Source organism: Labeo rohita, chromosome 23 (assembly GCF_022985175.1).
Source record: "Labeo rohita strain BAU-BD-2019 chromosome 23, IGBB_LRoh.1.0, whole genome shotgun sequence".
Taxonomy (NCBI): Eukaryota; Metazoa; Chordata; class Actinopteri; order Cypriniformes; family Cyprinidae; genus Labeo; species Labeo rohita.
Genome location: NC_066891.1, coordinates 16,019,404 through 16,039,388, shown reverse-complemented (window position 1 = coordinate 16,039,388; position 19,985 = coordinate 16,019,404). Strand labels below are relative to the sequence as shown.

At 36.3% G+C, this 19,985-nt stretch overlaps 2 protein-coding genes across 3 annotated transcripts in view; one reads left to right on the top strand and one right to left on the bottom strand.

Moving 5' to 3' along the window:
* ptpn11b (protein tyrosine phosphatase non-receptor type 11b) overlaps window positions 1–14,455 on the top strand; it is a 40,056-nt gene extending 25,601 nt beyond the window's left edge. For both annotated transcript variants that reach the window (XM_051096107.1, XM_051096108.1), the window contains exons 4-16: window positions 1,088–1,280; window positions 1,371–1,487; window positions 2,100–2,213; window positions 2,578–2,674; window positions 2,787–2,866; window positions 3,013–3,168; window positions 4,805–4,936; window positions 5,138–5,292; window positions 6,967–7,034; window positions 7,118–7,269; window positions 7,388–7,488; window positions 7,857–7,971; window positions 10,536–14,455. In XM_051096107.1, coding sequence (XP_050952064.1) covers window positions 1,088–1,280; window positions 1,371–1,487; window positions 2,100–2,213; window positions 2,578–2,674; window positions 2,787–2,866; window positions 3,013–3,168; window positions 4,805–4,936; window positions 5,138–5,292; window positions 6,967–7,034; window positions 7,118–7,269; window positions 7,388–7,488; window positions 7,857–7,938 — 1,447 coding nt within the window. In that variant the 3' untranslated portion in view covers window positions 7,939–7,971; window positions 10,536–14,455. The remainder of the gene's footprint in view (window positions 1–1,087; window positions 1,281–1,370; window positions 1,488–2,099; window positions 2,214–2,577; window positions 2,675–2,786; window positions 2,867–3,012; window positions 3,169–4,804; window positions 4,937–5,137; window positions 5,293–6,966; window positions 7,035–7,117; window positions 7,270–7,387; window positions 7,489–7,856; window positions 7,972–10,535) is intronic.
* A 373-nt stretch (window positions 14,456–14,828) lies between these two features.
* LOC127154522 (RING finger protein 223) lies at window positions 14,829–19,488 on the bottom strand. The gene is made up of 2 exons (XM_051096109.1): window positions 19,212–19,488; window positions 14,829–15,976 (listed from the first exon to the last, which is right to left on the bottom strand). Exon 2 carries the CDS (start codon window positions 15,930–15,932, stop codon window positions 15,288–15,290), a length of 645 nt encoding a protein of 214 aa, XP_050952066.1. The 5' UTR covers window positions 15,933–15,976; window positions 19,212–19,488; the 3' UTR covers window positions 14,829–15,287.
* Between the last annotated feature and the right edge of the window lie 497 nt (window positions 19,489–19,985).

The window sequence follows — 19,985 nt, the reverse complement described above, 5'->3', positions numbered from 1 at the left end:
TGATTGTTAATAGGGATGCAACAATACAGTTAGTCCACGGTTCAATACGTACCTTGGTTTTTAACCACGGTTTTCGGTTCGGTTCTGTTATCTTGCCACTTCAGTGTGGTTTTTTTTCTTGGAACAAATTAACAGAATACTCGCGTAAACCTCTGTACACTAGAAAAAGCGTGGTTTAGTATATATCTGCTTAATTTTTCTTTTGAGAGAGGTATTATTTTTTCGATTTTTACGCAAAATAGGATGGTTTTCATTCATATTGGACGACAAAAGGGCGCCCTCGTGCAAAAAAAACACATATGCGTCAAAGAAGTAGCACTGATTACGTCCCGTTCCAGCTTCTCTAATATGGATAAAAACATCGCTATTGCTGTAACTGATTAAAAACAAGATATAACGTTAAATGTTTTGAATGACGAAACGTAAGGACAACAAACACTCGTCAGCAATAATATTTGGTTTATCTTTTTTTTCTCAAGCCATCTCGGGTATTTTCATAAGCCAGTGCTAATCGGCATACATTGAATATGAGTATAGAATTTATTGTCTGCCTCATTCATGATAGGAATCCACATCAGATCACAGGAAGGAAGTGAATTAAAAACAAGTTATAATGTTTTTTATAACTTTTGTTTTTATAACTTTTGTTGGACAACAGGTTTAGAAAGGCTTATCATTGCATGTCATTATAATGGAAGATGCTCTGCGTGTGTTGCTTTTTCAGATATAAGCAGGGAAGCGTTTCCTCATCTCAGCACGTGAAATCGCAGGCACACACAGAACTCCGAGATAAATAAAACAAAGAAGTTATTTAAATGCAAAACCCAAAATCGCAATTCACAAGCGCGTATTGAACCGTGGATGTCGTACCGAACGGTTCGATATTATATTGAGTATTGTGATGTCCTTAATTGTTAAATGTAGATTTCAAAACACAGATCATTTATTCCAAAAGAAACTTATTCACGATTTTTGAAGGATCATGTGTCACTGGCTTAATGGCTGCTGAAAATTCAGATTTGCCTTTACAGGAAGAAATATTTCAGCTTTGTATTTCTGTGCCTCATTGTGCTTTACTTGTTCTCAGGTGGTATCATGGGCATCTCTCAGGGAGAGATGCTGAAAAGCTCCTTACGGAGAAGGGTAAATCCGGCAGCTTCCTGGTGAGAGAAAGCCAAAGTAAACCGGGAGACTTTGTGCTTTCCGTCCTCACTAATGAAGAAAAGCATGAAAACGTAGACCGCAGGACTAAAGTTACCCATGTCATGATCCGTTATCAGGTAAATATGAAATAAAACTTCAGCATGTTCTCAAGAAAAGAAAGCTCAGCTTTTTTAAAGGAACATTTCTTATCTGATCTGTTTTACCAGGATGGAAAATATGATGTAGGAGGAGGGGAGAGGTTTGACACTTTGGCAGATTTAGTAGAACATTATAAGAAAAACCCCATGGTTGAGAAAAGTGGAATTGTTGTACACCTTAAACAGGTGAGTAAATCAAGCCTCAAAGGAATTTTTATTTTTCATTATGAATGCAAAAAACGAATACGTAAAACAATATACACTACCATTTTTGACAGCAAGGATTGATTAAATTGATCAAAATTGATATATTTCTTTTTTAATGTATTTATTTATTTATGTTTTTATTTTTGAATTTTTTATATTTCTAATATTTTCACATAAAATATTAAGCAGCACAACTGTTTCCAACACTGATAAATATTTCTTGAGCAGCATTATCAGCATATTAGAATGATTTCTGAAGGGTTATGTGATATTGAGGACTGAAGTAATGGCTGCTAAAAAAATTCGCAGGAATAAATGACATTGAAAATATATTAAAATAGAAAAATGTTATTTTAAGTTGTAATATTTCACAATATAATATCAAATAAATCCAGCCTTGGTGAGCATAAAAGACTTCTTTGAAAACATAAAAAACAACAACTTTTGAACATTAGTGTAAATGCATATTGCATTGTTTTTTGAAACCTAACAAATAACATTTCTGTATAAATAGTTTGTTTTAAATGTGTTTGTGCTGTAATCCCTTTAATTAAATGCTACTCTTTTATCCCGTCTTTTTCTATGTACAAGCCATTCAATGCCACAAGGATAAATGCAGCAAACATTGAAAACAGGGTACGAGAATTAAACAAAGTAGCTGACAACTCAGAGAAACCCAAGCAAGGCTTCTGGGAAGAATTTGAGGTATTTCTGTCCGTATTCTTTCTTCTACTCATATTTTCTGTTCATCATGGGACGTGATGATTCAGTCCAGGTTTTGTTTGAAAGAACAGACAGCGTACTTTCCGCTGTAGTACACTCATTAAACCTCAGAGGAGTGTTTGATATGAGAGTTGTTTATAAAAAGACTCTCTGCTCGCTGACCTCTTAAACTGCAGTTCCTGTTGGGTGGTAACTGTCCAGATAAATGGGACATTCCTGCAGGGGGTGCTGACTTAACATTACATCTCATTACACAGCAAAGTTAGAATGAATACTTTTCAAGCGTTCATTACTTGGTACACGGAGCCGTGTTTTCGTCCTTATCATGTCCCTTGTGGTTCTGTAGGTTTTACAGCAGCAAGAATGTAAACTCCTTTACCCCAGAAAAGAGGGGCAGAGACCAGAAAATAAAAACAAGAACAGATATAAGAACATTCTACCATGTGAGTAACTCTCTATGTGCGTTAGGTTTCATAATGGACAGATGTGTTTTATAATTTAATGATAGAGCAACAGTTGATCTTCCTGCTTTGATCATCATTTTCTCTGTTGTAGTTGACACCACTCGAGTGCAGATCAAGGAGGCGGATCCTGATGTGCCGGGTTCTGATTACATCAACGCTAACTATATCCGAGTAATCCCACCGGCTTCACTCATAGTGCTTACATGTCAATCTAAATGTCAAGCTTTTGCTGGGTTACTGGAACTGTGATCAATAATTGTATACACTGTATGTTCTTGATAATCCTGAGTGTTGTTATTGATTGTTTTTTCATTTAGAGCATGAATGAAGAAGGTCGTCATATGGATGAAGGTAAAGTGTTCATCGCCACTCAGGGTTGCCTTCAGAACACCGTCCTAGACTTCTGGAAAATGGTGTACCAGGAAAACACTCATGTTATTGTCATGACAACCAAGGAGATGGAGAGAGGACGGGTGAGGTCCAGCCCTGAATGTTTTTATTTTTAATGTAGATTTGTAGGTTATGTATGGAAGCCCATTTCCACCACAGAATAAAAAAAAAAAGGTAATTGTGACTTTTTATCTCACAATTCAGACTTTTTTTTTCACAATTGCAAGGTTACGTTTTGCAATTCTGACTTGTAATTTTATATCTTGCAGTTGTTCTCAGAATTCCGCCGTTTGTATCTCGTAATGGTGTCTTTTTTTTTTCAAGATTATATCGTGCTGTTGTGACTTTTCCTCTCAGAGTTGCGAGTTTATATCTTGCAACTGTGTTTTTCTTTTTCTTAGAACTGCAGGTTTATATCTTGCAATTGTGACTTTTTTTTCTCAGAATTGCAGGTTTTTATCTTTCAATTGTAATTTTTTTCTCAGAATTGCAGGTTTATATCTCACAATTGTGATTTTTTTTCCGCAGAATTGCAAGTGTATATCTCACAATTGTCACTTTTTTTTGTTTTGTTCAGTTGTATCTCAGAATTGTGAGTTTATGTATCAACTGTGATTTTTTTTTTTTTCAGAATTACAAGTTTATATCTCGCAATTCTGACTTTCTCAGAATTGCGAGTTTATGTCTTGCATTTGTGACGTTTTCTCACAGAAATGCGGGTTTATATCTTGCAATTGTGACTTTTTTCCTCGGAATTGTGGGTTGATATTTTGCAATTGTGATTTTTTTTTTTGTTTCTTTTTCAGAATTGCAGGTTTTTATCTTGCAATTGTAATTTTTTTCTCAGAATTGCAGGTTTATATCTCACAATTGTGATTTTTTTTTCCGCAGAATTGCAAGTGTATATCTCACAATTGTCATTTTTTTTGTTTTGTTCAGTTGTATCTCAGAATTGTGAGTTTATGTATCAACTGTGATTTTTTTTTTCAGAATTACAAGTTTATATCTCGCAATTGTGACTTTCTCAGAATTGCGAGTTTATGTCTTGCATTTGTGACTTTTTCTCACAGAAATGCGGGTTTATATCTTGCAATTGTGACTTTTTTCTGCAGAATTGCAAGTTTATATCTCACAATTGTGACTTTCTCAGAATTGCCACGGCTGAAATAAAATATGTGTATATGGTAAAATATAAATAAAATATATGGTATTTGAATTTCTTAAAATAAATAACAACATTTTAAAGCTGAGACCTTGTTTCATACCAGAAGTAACCTGCTCTGTTTTTGCAAAGGGTCAGTTGTGAGTTTATATCTCACAATTCTGAGAGAAAAGTCAAAATTGCAAGTTTGTATTACACAATTCTAAGAAAGAAAGTCAGAATTGTGAGATAGAAAACTCACAATTGCAAGCAATAAAGTCAAAATTATGAGATAAAAACTCGCAATTACCTTTTTTATTTTTTATTTAGTGGTGGAAACAGCCTTCTGTAGTTATTTTAGGTCTTTATTTAACATCTCATTTAACATTTCACTAGTTAATTTAACATTTTAGTTTATTTTTATTAATTTAAAAAATGCATTTGAAAACATTCTAATGCTTAATTTGAGAATATCTATAAAAATATCTATGAAGTATTTTAATTCAAAACATCGCTTTTAAACTAAACGTACAACACAAATTATTTTTTGCAACTATAAACTTACATTCTATCTATAGAATAAGTGTGTGCGGTACTGGCCAGACTTGAATTCAACAAAGGAGTTTGGGAAGGTGTGTGTGAAGAACATTGAGGAACACACAGCTCAGGACTACATACGGCGAGAGCTTGAAGTCACACGTCTAGACAGGGTAAGAGCATTCTGATGACAGTTGAGATGATAGTACTGGAGGGCAGACATGACCTTTTTGTTTACACTAGCAGCTTAGAGAGAACCTTCTCCATTACTTTAGTGTGTGCTATGTTACATTTTTGTACAAATCCAGTTTAGATACAGTATTTCTTAATTTTACTTGATAATCTGATACATTGTTTTTTTATCTGTAATAAAGAGAGAGCCTCCCAGGTGTATCTGGCACTATCAGTACCTAAGCTGGCCTGATCACGGTGTTCCCAATGAGCCTGGAGGAGTCTTGAGCTTCCTGGAGCAAGTCAACAGAACCCAGAGTGCCATTCCAGAGAGTGGACCGATAGTGGTTCACTGCAGGTATATCTCTCTGACTAATGTACAGTCATGGCCAAAAATATCGGCACCCTTGCAATTCTGTCAGAAAATGCAACCCTTCTCTCAGAAAATTGTTGCGGTTGCAAATGTTTTGTTACTCACGTTTATTTTTTTGTTTGCATTTGAACAACACAAAAAAACAGTGAAGAAAAGTCAAATCTTATACAATTCCACACAGAACCCAAAAAATGCACTGGCCAAAATTATTGGCACCCCTAACTTAATATTTGGTTGTACCCCCTTTGGAAAGAATAACTGAAATCAGTCGCTTCCTGTAACCATGAATGAGTTTCTTACACCTCTCTACTGGAATTTTGGACCACTCTTCATTTGCAAGCTACTCCAGATCATTCAGATTTGAAGGATGCCTTCTCCCAACTTTTTGAGATCTCTCCACAGGTGTTCTATGGGATTTAGATCTGGACTCATTTCTGGCAATTTCAGAACTCTCCTGCACTTTGTTTGTAACCATTTCTGAGTGCTTTTTGAAGTGTGTTTCGGGTCATTGTCCTGCTGGAAGATTTCATGATACCATTCACACAGTCAAGGCATCCAGTGCCAGAAGCAAAAAAGCGACCCCAAAACATCTTTGAACCTCCACCATGTTTGACTGTAGGGACTGTGTTTTTTTCTTTGAAGGCCTTATTTCTTTTCATGTAAACAGTGCCATGGTGTCCTTTACCAAAAAGCTCTACTTTTGATATTCCCAGAAGGATTGTGGTTTTGTCAGATAAGTTTTGGCAAACTTCAGACTTCCTTTTTTATGCCTGTCAGCAGTGGTGTCCTCCTGGGTCTCCTACCATAGCTTTTCAGTCAGATGGCGACAGATAGTGTGAGCTGACACTGTTGTACCCTGTGTCCGTGGATCAGCTTGAATTTGTTTGGAAGTTAATCCGAGTTCTTTATCCACCATTCGAACAATCCTTCGTTGTAATTTTTCATTAATTTTGCTCTTCCGTCCTCATCCAGGGAGGTTAGCTACAGTGCCATGGGCTGTAAACCTCTTGATGATATTGCGCACAGTGGACACAGGAACATTAAGATCTCTAGAGATGGACTTGTAGTATTGAGATTGTCCATGTTTTTCCACAATTTATTCTCTCAAATCCACAGACAACTCTTTACACTTCTTTCTTTTCTCCATACTCAGTGTGGCACACAACACAAAGGTTGAGTCAACTTTTCTCCATTTTAACTGGTTGCAACTGTGATTAATATATTGCCCACCCCGTTACACACCTGTTATTCACAGGTTTGTCTAAATAAAAATTACAGGAGCATCACATGCTTGAAAAGCAGTTATTTCTTACAATTTTGACAAGGTGCCAATAATTTTGTTCAGTCCGTTTTTGAGTTCTGTGTGAAATTTTATCAAGTTTGTCTTTTCTTCTCTGTTTTTTTTTGCGTTGTTGCAGTGCAAACAAAACAATAAGCATGTAAATACCAAAACATTTGCAACTGGAACAGTTTTCTAAGAGAAGTAATTGCAAGGGTGCTGATATTTTTGGCCATGACTGTACTTTTGAGAGTGACATAATGATAAAGAATTGCTGAACTGAGTTGATTATATCAGATGTCAACACAGTTTAAAAATATGACATTTTCCCTCATCGTGTGCTTTGTAATCTAAACTTCCATTTGTCACTGTCATTCTAGTGCAGGGATTGGAAGAACAGGCACAATTATTGTGATTGACATCCTTATCGACATCATAAACAGACAAGGTAACTGTTTTATACAAAATTATGAATTTTATGCCTTGTTGATGATAAAAAAAAAAATTACACAACTAAACTGACTCTCTTAGGATTGGATTGTGACATCGACATCCCAAAGACCATTCAGAGAGTGCGCCAGCAAAGATCTGGTATGGTTCAGACAGAGGCCCAGTATAAGTTCATCTACATGGCTGTTCAGCAATACATTGACACCGCACAGAAGAGACTGGAAGAGGAGCAGGTACTTACACACTTCATTGCACCTTCTGGATTAAAAAAGTAACTTAAATATTTGACAGTCCTAGTTTGTATCAAATTAAATTTGTCAGTTTGATATTCCTTGTTTTTAACCTTTACAGAGGAATAAAACAAAGGAGAGAGAGTACTCGAACATCAAGTACCCACAGATGTCAAATGCCAGAGCCAAGCCAAACATGAGCTCGTCTCGCTCTTCATCTGTGTAAGTGCTGATTTCCTGTTGTGCACGCAAACACACACTTTGAAAAATGGCCCACACAGTGTTATTACTGGAACACAGGTAATGAGTTTCTTTAAGTAATCTGTACTATCTCCTACACTTCCTCAATTCTAAAGCTATTTGTTGTAAGTGAATCATTTTCCGTCAAACGGGTTCTGACGTTGCTGTGAGTCAGTTGTTCTAGAACGATAAATACATTATGCAACTTAATACCGTATACCAGGTCATAAAATGTGTTCATAACTGTGTCACTTTCGATTCTGCAACATCCATTTGACTCCTATAATCATATAGATGTATTTTCATTCCTCTTTATTTTACTAACATCCTTCTTTTCAACTCTTCCACAGAATGAACGATGACTCTGGTGTTTATGAGAATTTGAACATCAAAAATCCAAAGGGCTCCACCAGCAGCAACACCAGGAGATAAGCCATGTGGGCTGCTGTCTCAGGGACTCTGGGAGTATGTTTTTCCACCCTCGCTCTCACAGTGTTACACATGCTTTTGTGCACATACACACACACCTGTATCAAGGCTGTTGGAGTACAGAGACAGAAGCAGAATGAGTAGGAGAAAGACAGTGAGGAACAGATGGGGCTGAGAGTTGTGTCTTTGTTGCAGCCCACCATCAGAAAAAGTATAATCTTACAGAACAGCACTGTTTGCCAAATGGCCTTGAAAATAAAACCGTACTTCAAAGAATACACGCAGCTACTGATGAGGTCCGTATGCTTTCTGAAGTACTTTATAAATGAATAAATACACAAAGTACAATCTATATAATAATATAGTAAAATAACAGTTTCCAGTTTTTCCGTTTGTTTGTTAAAATCATAGACTTTCTGTTCTTTTCAGCTTTCTATTCATCAGACAAAACCTAATCATAATAGTTTTTTGAGTACTAAATATGCATATAAGAATTATTTTTGAAGGATCATGTGACACTGAAGACTGGATTAATGGCTGCTAAAAATTCAGCATTGCCATTACAGGAATATATGACATTTTAAAGTATATTTTTAAATAAAAATCTGTTATTTTAAATTGTAATGCCTAGCTAAAAGATATACTAAAATATATTGAAATACATTTATTTTGTGCTAAGTATACTACAAATATGTTTACATATTTATGTTCTTAATATAAATACTTTGAAATTGTACTTTTGGTATGATAAACTGGTATACAGAAAGTTTGCTAAATTGGAACAACTAATTTTGTGCTTAATGTGGAAGTATTGCTGAAATCCAACTGAAAATATACTTAAGCATATCTGATTGTGCTAAAGTGGAACTGCAAGTATACTTCAGGTATAATTTAAATATCTTGCATTTAAAGACAGAAATCATATAATCCTTATTAATAGTGATATTAAAACACATTTTATGCATAATATTAAGAAATGTGTTAAGCAATAAATGAATACTCCAAATAAAGTTTAATTCTAATTTTATATCAGTAAGTCTTAGGTGATATGTCCAAACATATGTTAATGGGTTTGAAGCATACTAAGTATGAAATAAATGCATTTTAAATAAAAAGTTTGGGATCAGTAAGACTTGTTTTTTTGAAGAAGTTTCTTATACTCATCAAGACTGCATTTATTTATTAAATACAGAAAACAGTAATATTGCGAAATGTTATTACAATATAAAATAATAGTTTTAATATACTTTAAAATATAATTCATTCCTTTGGTGCAAAGCTGAGTTTTCATCCATTACTCCATTATTAAGTGTCACATGACCCTTCAGAAATCATTTTAATATGCTCATTTATTATTAGAATTATCAATGTTGGCAACAGTTGTGTTCATATAAATTTTTTTATCTTAAATATTTTACCAAATATTTTGTTTTGGAACCTGTGATAATTTTTTGGGGAATTCCTTGATGAATAAAAAGCATAGCATTTATTTAAAATATATATTTTTTTCTAACAATATAAGTCTTTACTATCACTTTTTATAAATGTAATACATCCTTGCTGAATAAAAGTATTAATTTCTTTCACAAAAAAGAATAAAAATTTACTGACCCCAAACGTTTGAACTGTAATGTATATTGTTAGAAACGATTTCTATTTTAAATAAATGCTGTTTTTTTATTACTTTTTATTCATACTTGAACAAGTATCACAGGTTTCAAAAAAAAAAAAAAAAGCAAGAATATTACAATGATTTCTGAAGGATCATGTGACACTGAATACTGGAGTAATAATGCTAAAAATTCAGCTTTGATCACAGGAATACATTTGATTGTAATGTATATAAAGTAGTCGTAATAATATTTCACAATATTACATTTTTTCTGTATTTTTAATCAAATAAATGCAGCCTTGATGACACTTTTTAAAAAAAAAACATTAAAAATCTTACTGATCCCAAACTTTTGAACAGCAGTGTAGGTTTTTTTGACTAGGGATAATTTTTCACATTATTACTTATTTTTTTGCTGTAATTGTAATAAAATAAATGCAGCCATTACTTTTTTATATTTATGCATTGTATTAAATTTATCTACAGTTTTGTTCACACTGACAGCAAAAATCCAAATGTAGGCATATCTGACTGAAATTTAGTTATTTGTCGACTGAATAGCAAAAACCTTCTCAAATCATATCCATAAAGTAAGTGGTTTAAATTTAAACTAAAACTTTTTTTTTCTGTAGTAGTGTTATTTGTCAGGCCACAGTTCAAATATGCACTTCTGTCTTGGAGAATCCGGCACAATTTACTCTAGATACAGGGAGGAAAAGACTCAAAGGGATATGTCCATAAAATGTCCATCTTTCCTCCTCTTACTATTCTGACAGGTTGGCACTCAGCCTTTGTAAAAGACAGTCATTTCGCATCTTGCTGACGCCTACATCATTACTATAGCAACCGGTGTACAGTAGACACACTAGATAATGACTCCACTGCCTGAACTAATGCATTAGATATGATCATTTGCAAAAGAACCAAGAACCATGTGTGAAAGTAGCAAAAAATGCATCCCTAAATGTTCTTCTCTCTTTCTTTGCAGTTCCAGCAGAGGTGCTGTGAAGAAGCACCTGATCATGGAGCGACACTGGATTACAGCACTGGGGGGGGAAGGGGGCACCGACAGCGCCTACGCTGAGGCGAAACCGCCCAGCTGCTCGGCTAGAGATTCCACCGAAATCTCCAACAGCTCCTCTCTTCATTTCCTGACCGACTACGTCTGAGAAACTCACACTCCAAAACCAAGTGCCTAAACAGCAGCCGAAATTGTTCCCGCAAAGGACGCGTGACTTGGTGCTTTCTCTCCCCACTTCTAGTCTGACAAGCCTCTCTACACTGCACTAAGCTACATGATGGTTTGTATATGTGTGAAATATATATGAAATATGAATATTTACACTCAGTGACGTAACTTTGGATGAAGCTACGCTCTTTCCATGCTGTCTACGGCTGTTTCCAGACCTTGCTTTGTCTACTGGATGTCGTCTACTGTAACCAAAGACCTTTGATACGTATCTCACAAGCAGCGGTTATTTGCGCTCTGCTGAGTGATGCCCGTGGCAAGGTGATATAAGAAGAAGAGAAGTACACCGTCCGGCCTCAAGAACGAACCCCCCTTTTTTTTCAGAGAGGTGATTGGTCAAAGTTTGACCAGTGATTTGGATACCTTATGTAAGTAGGTGTTTCAAATGGGCTGATTTGGTACAGTGTGGTAGAATCTATACAGTATGTGCCAATTAGCAGCCTGTATGTCATATTCATAAAAGCTTCTGCTTTTTTATTGAGTATTACCTCCAGGCTAATGAACAGTTGGAGGGAGTCAAGTGCTACTGTCAATCAAAGGCTTATCAACCAATCAGGCTGCCTCCTCATCAGCAGGCTCCTCCCTCTATGTGTAGGCTTTATTGTTCTGAAAACATCAGGTGAGCCTTTAATAGTTAGGGCTTTGTTTGTTTGTTAATAGTCGTTTTGTTTGCAACTATGATTCCTTTAGAGCAATTTTCTCTTTTCTTGTGATATTTGTGAATGTGATTCTAAAGTCTAGGCCTGGCGTTTTTTGATATAATGCATTTCTTGCATTTTTGACTATATTATTCCACATTTTCCTCCTCAGAGACACGTTAAGCTCTTTTATCACATATAAACAGGGTATGTGTGCATTGCGGTGTTATAAATAGCCTGATAAAGCTCTTTACGTCAGTAGCGGGTTGTGATTGCACTGAGGAGGCCTTCGAGTGAAAAATGTTAAATGAAAAACGTGGTGTTACTAAACATCTACAAAGGAGGGGGTACGTCAGGATGTCGGCTGAGCCGTTGACGTAAACGGCATTTCGGTGGAGACTTTAGCTAAAAAGGAGGCAGGCCAGATGGCCTGCAGCTAAGATTAAAGAAATAGATTTGTGTAGGGCGAAAAAAGTAATTTAAAACATGGCCGTAATCCACACGTAGCTATTATTAGGTGAGGTCGGCAGTGATGTCATAAGTTATATATTCACTACCAGGTCAGCGAGAGTTTGGGGTCAGTAAGATTTTTTTTTCTTTTTTAAGAAATTAAGTCTGTTATTTGGCAAGGATGCATTAATTTATCAAAAGTGACAATATAGACATTTGTTTGTATTAAAAACAAATGCTGTTGTTTAGCATTGTATTCATGCTTTTCACAAAAAAAATTAAGCAGCAGAGTTTTTTAACTTTTGATGATTATAAAAATAAATATAATGAGCAGGCTGGAATGATTTCTGAAGGACTGTGTGATACTGAAAACTGGAATAATGTCTGCTTTGCCATCACAGGAATAAATAAAGTATATTAAAATAGAAAACAGCTGTGAGAAAGCCAACATACTGATCTGCTATTTAAGCGTATTCTTCTGAGCCAAATTTGAACACTTATCTCCTTCTAGAGCTTTCCAGCTACAACCACCAAACTCGGGTCAGACCTTTAGACTCATCTGACTTGGTGTGCTAAATCTTATCTAACTGATCCAACTTACAGTTTTCGTAAACCAGACTATTAATACCACCAAAAATCTTACAGACTTCCATTGAGGGGGTGAAAACTTTTGAACAATGGGAGTTATGGTGTACTTAAGTGGTCTATTGCTATAGCAAAGCTTAACAACTCCCTACTGAAAAACAGCTAAAACCATTCTAAGCTGGCTGATTTGGCTGGTCTCCCAGGCTGATTTTAAAGCAGTTTTGGCCACTTTTTAGCTGGTCAGGCTGGTCTTAGATGGTCAAACTGGGAGACATGTTAAAAGACCAACCACGCTTAAACCAGCTGTTTTTAAAACTAAAAACAACTGATTTTAGCTGGTTGTTTACTGTTTTTTGCTAAATCAGCTGGTTTTTAACTGGTTTTTAGCCATTTTTTCACTGAACCTGATGGTTTTAGCTTTTTTTTTTTTTTACTAAATCAGCAGGTTTTAATTGTTAATTGTTTATCTGGATTTTTTTAATTCATGTTAGCAACATGTTAAAAACAAGCTAGACATGTTAGCAACATGCTAACAACATGTTAATCATGTTAAAACATGGTAATCATGCTAAAGTATGTTAGCAACATGCTCACAACATGATTTTTTTTTGACGTTTATTCAGTATTAGCAGGATAAATGTACAGTGCTCTTTCCAGAAATACAATAAAACCCTTACGATGGTTTTACTGTAGTAAAATGTAGTAACCATGTTTTTTGGCGTATTTATTACCACTTGTATAAGAACAATTTTACTACAAATACCATGGTTAAACTATGCATAGTGTAGCAAAATGTTTTTTTGTGGTTACCATGGATTATGTTTGTTCTCAAACTTTCCTCATCAAGAATTAAATTCTAATAACATTTCACAATATTTTAGTTTTGACTATATTTTTAGTCAAATACATCAGGTCATATATACTGCCTATATTTGGTCATATATTTAGCCTTGGTGAAAAAACATAAAAAAAACTTACTGACCCAAAACTTTTAAATAGTAGTGTACATCTCGGCTTAGATAAAGCAGGGCATAATGCATGTGATTAATCAGCATCCGACTGTGAAAGTTGTGCTAGTTTTGGCTACATGAGGGGATCTGTGATGTCATAATCTGAAGGGCTACCGTAAATGTTCAGAGGAAGGCCTGAGTCTGCTTTTTTTGCACTTGAATGGATGAAATGTTTGGGTTTCATACTAGAGAACCAGACTTTTAGACCGTCCAGGAAGTTAAAGCAATGTCACTGCATATGATAATCATTTTTAGAATGACTGACTGATTGAATGAATTTGTGATTTATGTACACAGCAATGTACTACTGGCATCTGAAAGCTGGGAAGCTGTCTGTCTGCTGTTTAAATTAGTTTTATTTTTACCTCTGTGAAAATGCATAAAGGGTCAAAAATGTAATGGCATACCAAGACTTGAAATTCAATTTGAACTGCTGCAAGGTAGTGTTTATGGCTGTCAGAATGTCCTTTTGTTCAGAGGTATATATAATTGAATATTTTTTGTTGATTTGCCATCAGTGTGGTGTTTTGCGTTATAGATCATTCATTTATTTTTTGGTCAGTTTTTGATTTGTTGTAAATTGTACATTTCATTTGTTTGTTGATACAGTGATGGATTCACAGCCGTTTAGCATATTATTTTAGAATGATGTTAACATTTATTATTATTACTACTATTATATAAAACATCAACAGTTATGAAGCTATCTGCTTGCATTATCACAATTTTAAAGTCTTCTCTTTAAATTTACTTGAATACTATGTTGGTGGATTTTTTTTAATCTCAGCTGGTGATCAGTAGGTTTGAGTCGTGTCGTGCTGATTGTCCTCGTGTGATAAAGACTGTGTTCCCTCTTGCACTGGTTCAGCCTAAAATGCCTTCTGCCCTGAAACATACAGCTGATGTCAAGACTTGCATCTCAAATGACAATACAAGACTAGTTACTGCATAATAAACATACACTGGGAACTCTCAACTAATTGTCTTTGACTCATTTCACGGTTGCTGACCAATATTTCATTTCCTTCCTTCTTTATAATGTCCTTCTCTGTTTATGGTTTAATAACGAACTTGACAGTAGTTTCTCATAAAAACACCTGAATACATCAATACAAAACAGACACAGTGGATCGGTTTACGTGGGTGTGAGTGTGTTCAAAAGACACGTCGCCGCAGGGCTTAGGTTTCAGACGGTTATTCTTTGAGGTGTGTTCGTTTAACCGTCCCAGAGCAGGAAGTGATAAATTAAATCCACGTGAATCTGTTTGCTTTTCCTTTCCTTTGTCTGTTGACCTGAGTAATCAGTGATATGAATATTATAGCTATTAAAACTGAAAAACCTTCTGTGACAATATTCCTTGAACTTCCTTGTGCGGTTTACAGCAACGGTTTTTATTTTTGTAAACAAAATACACTTTTATGGAATGGAATACAATCAAATAAAACATGTATAAAAGTACAAGTAAAAAACATTTTCACATGTTTTCTTTGGATTATGTTGCAGTCATTTCAATATAAATATGCACAATCTGGAGTTCTCCAAAAAACTTCATGTTGGTAATGCAAATTCACTATTGACAATAGAGCTTTTTGGCCTTCAAAATATCCCCAAAATTGCACTAATGTGACTGTATCACTTTTGCTTTTGTTATGTACAAATGTTGTTTTGATCAGTTTTCACATAAGGTGAGATGATACTGATACAGTTCTTCAGTCTTTACCACAGTCCTGCTGCTTGAATTTACTCCTTTAGCACCCAGCAGGCTTAGCAAGGAGGTATGGATGTAAACTAGACATGTCTATCTCACTTATAGATTGACTGTGGTAGTAGAAGGTGTGGTAGTAGGCATCTGCAAGTTCTGGGATGCACAACGCATGGAGCCCGTCGTAACAATGCACTGCAAGGGCCACATAATGATTCCCATCAGGAGCACCGAGAGGAATATAAAAAGCAGCAAACGCTTACAGTCCATCAGCCGATCCAGAAGCCCAAGTCGTGGTTGAGTTTGGGTAGCAGATACGGCATTTCGTCCACTGGCCCCAATATCGACACAGATGCAGAACGCTGGCACGCCTGGAATGTCTATTGGCTGCTTGTAGCACAGCCTGTCCCCATCCAGCCACACGGGCTCCTCATGCTGCTGGTGGACGGGCAAGCGGCACAGCACCTCCTGGCTGGTGGTCAAAGCTGGAGGCCCCTTTTTTGGAACGGTAGTGGGATGCCGACAGAAGGGGCAGGAGATTTTAGAGTTTTGGGGGTCCATGGAGGTGGCCATAATGCGGGAAAGGCACTCGAGGCAGAAGGTGTGAGTGCAGTCCAACTGTTTCGGCGTTTTGAAGACGTTGTCGTAGGTGGTGAAGCAGATGGAGCACTCAGGTTGAGAGTTAGCCCTCTCCAGGTCTATTTCTAGCGGGACCACCTGTGTGTGCCACACCACAGGGCTCGGCTCCATCTCAAAGGAATATGGTCTTCCTCTCTCTTCCTCGTGTGGATTCACTGGAACAAGCAAGACAGACATCTTAGAATCACCTCTAGGTTCAAAGGCTTGAAAGCAAAACAAGGGCACAGCTTATAAGATAAACATTTACTGCAGGTGACGTATGATTGTTTGCACATGGACAGCATTTGGAATACACATTTGAATGGACATGACAGTGCAAACAGAAATGGTACACAGAGCAAGCCTGAGCAAGAAGGTGGATCATAGTCATCATTTGATGCCCTTTAACCAGATTAACTGTGGCTTTGAGTTGTCCATCAGGTCTACAAAGTAGGTCATCAGTTCTAAGAAGTTGTTACTTTGCATTCACTGTTATAAATAGTATTGCACTGTTTTGTTTTGCACCATTTGACCTTCTGCATTATCTTGCTTTAGACCATACCCATTAAAGATAAAGGTTCTTCAATGGTTCTTTGTAGCCTTTTAATTCGGTTCAAAATGGGTTCAAAATTCTTTGGAGATTACAGTTCTTTATAGTTTTTCAGATCAAAATATTGGTTTCTGGGAGCCAAAATGGAGCCAAAATGGCTTTACTGAAACCTTGGAACCTTTTTTGGCGTATAAACTATAAAAAACAATTTGTTGATTCAACTTAAAATAATTTGCAATTTTAAGTTCAGTCAACTCAAAAAAAAGTTTAGTCAACTTGAAATGTTAAGCTGTACTAAGCGGCAACTTAGATATTTAAGTTGATTCAACTTAAAATTTGGGTAACTTTGGTAATTCAACTCAAATATCTAAGTTGTCACTTAGTACAACTTAACATTTCAAGATGACTAAACTTATTTGAGTTGACTAAAATTTTTAAGGCAGCAGGGCAACAAATTATTTTAAGTTGTATCAACAATTTTTTGTTTGTTTTTTAGTGTAGCGTTCTTGGGTTGGTTCCTCAGATCAACATATTGATTTTTGGCTTTAAAACAGCAGGTTCTGCAATGTTAGGATGGCATGTAGATGAGGCGATACAGGTGTTTTCCACTTCAGTCTGTTTATTAACAACTGCGCAATGGTTCAACGTACACTCACTCTATGCTGCGATTCTCCTCTGAACCGCCGTACACTCTGCGCATGACGTCAGGTATGAGCTACTCGCTATATTACCATATATGACCTAAACATATATTCAGTCTATCATTACAGGTTCAGCAAAGAACTGTCTTATCAAGAATACTCTGTTGAAAAATCCAGCATATGCTGGTTAGGTATGTTTTGAAGCATGACTGCTGGCTTGAGCTGGTTTAAGCTGGTCCTTAGCTGGTCATGTGCTAATTTAAAATGGCCATGAGCTGGTTTAAGCTGGTCCTGAGCAGGAGCTAGTTGCTTACGACCAGCACATGACCTGCTAAGAACCATCTTAAACCAGCTTATGACCAGCTAAGGACCAGCTTAAACCAGCTCAAACCAGCAGCCATGCTTCAAAACATACCTAACCAGCATATGCTGTTTTTTTTTTCAACAGGGTCATTTTCTCTCATTTATAGTGTCCAAATGTTCTTGGTTTTCAGAACTAGAGAATACAAAGTATACAAGGTTCTAAGGTTCTCTTTTTGGTTCTAATTATAATCTATTTTAAGGATGTACAGAAGTTTAGTAAAGGTCAAGACCACATCAAACACCATGCTTACAATGTTAGTAAGACACAGACTGCATTGTTGTCCTTTTTCTGCCAACGTCAGCACCACTGTCCTTCAGAAACTCTTTCAGACTCCTTAAAAGTCATCGCTTCACTAGTCCTGGCATTTAGAGCCGAGAAGAATTTTATCAACAAGGTGACTCTACAGCTCACTACGTTGTATAATACACTGAAGTATTTTACAGAGCCCATCCTGAGCTAAATAATATGTGCATCTAATCCAGCCTCTCTTTTAAGTGGTTTTGTGCCTGCACTGGTTCAGGTGGGGGTTTGGTTGAGAGCAGATGGCCTGTTCACAAGCCCTGCAGGGCAGACCTATGTATATGTGTGTGAGTGTGTGTGTTTCTTTCTCCATCCCTGCACTGCACAATGCTCCTGTTTGTTCTCCATTATATTGGTCTGGCTTTGGCATTCCTGGAGAACAGGCCGGTGCCCAGGCAGCCAGTCTCTCAGCACTGCGTAAAACCCCTAGACTCAGAGGCATGGCCTCAAGAACACCTGCAGTTGGAGTCCTATCTTCTATCTTGATCTACACCTCAACGCAAAACAGTTTGACCACTATTAGTGCACGAGTTCATGGTTATTCATTAACTTAACCGCCTCTGTTGTTCCCCAGGCAAAACACACTATGGGTTGACAATGTTCTTGACCTGAGTCTCCTTCCCCATATTCAGATGACACTCTCAAGTCTACAGACCCTTTGTTTGATAACAAGAGCCATTAGGGAAGATAAAGAGGGGATTGCAAGTAGCTCCACTAATTTGATATAATGTCCAGGTTGAAGCCCAAGGACAAAACTGCAGTTAGCAAGCTAATGCACAGATTATGTGCTTTTAGCTGGGTAAGGTCAAAAGCAGTCTAGGTGAAGCCCTGTTGACCCCAAGAATATGGTCTCTCTAGTTTCATTTGCATATAAATGGCTTCATCAGGCTATTTTGACATCAATAATGAAAATACCCTGAGAATTTCACATTTTAAATGCATCTATTGTTGTACTTGGTCTCAAAAACTTTAAACAGCTACAAACCTTAAACTAAGTATGTGCAATATTGCAACCATATTAATTATCAGTCAATATTAGAGATTTTTTAATGCATCATTATTAGTCTATATCAGATATGTAGTTGTTGATGAACATAATTTAATAAAAATTACACTATGTTTTTAACAAAAATTAAAATTAATATCCATTTTCTGTAATTATAAACATTATAATATTGAGATGCTGAAATTCACTTGTGATATTGTACATTTATGTAAGTCTATTTTTTATTATTATTTTATTACCTTTGTGTAGTTTATGCATTGTAAACTCTTAAAGTTTTATCAGATCTCGGAGAACATTTTGTATCCTCCACTTTGACTTGCAGCAACTTCACTTCATTCTCCAATATTGTAAATTTTACTTTATATTATTCTCCAGTCTTCTCAAACAAGATTAGAATGACACAATAGGCAGTTAACGTTAACATCCCTTTGGGCACTGAGTAACCCATCCAGTTTTTCTTCACTTCAGTTCTATTTCCAAACGGCTGCCCTTCTGTATATCAGCCAAAGTACCTCCACATGTGGCAGACAAGTATCGCACATGTTCTTACCTGTTCTGATAACTTGAGCTCTAGTGTTATCCCTGTTCCAGTGATTCCTCTTTTATCTTCTCATCACTTTGCCTCCCTAAGGACACAAATGCATTATCAGCTCTGGAGCTGTCAGCAATCCTCTTGATAATGTAATGTCCTCCTCTTAGGAGTCTGTTAAAAGTGGAGCTGAACGCAGGTGGGCTGCCGGTGCCTGCCGCGCTCCTTCTCAGTGTCTCGTGTCCACTCTCACCTGCCTCAATTTATCCACTCTCTTTCAGCACTCGCTATAGAAATGACACTGATAGGCAGGAACAATAACATGGCCTTGAGGGAGTGCCAGAGACGGGGGAGGCGGAGGGTTGGGATGAAGGAAAGCATATTCATAGTTTAACATTTACATTCTCTACTTTGGCCCATCCTCTTTTTTCTTTCTCTGTTGTTCAGTCTTCTTCAACTATTTCCCAGCATGTTGTATACTTTTATATGATTCGATTGGTTTCCCAAGTAAAAACGTAATAGATTTAAAATCCATTTATTTTATACTAAGTATACAGTAGTCAACATTTGAAGTGGATCACAACCTTTCATCAAATTTGTCCTAAAACCAAAACAATACCCGTTCTTGTCTTAGAACAAATTTGATGAACTTTTTTTTGATCCACTTCAAATGTTGAAGTCTATTCAAGTCTATTAACATTTTTACAGACATATCGCTCAAGACTTACTGATATAATATTGTAATTAAACTTTATTTGGAGTACTACTTGTGCACAATGTTCAAGCCTAAATATG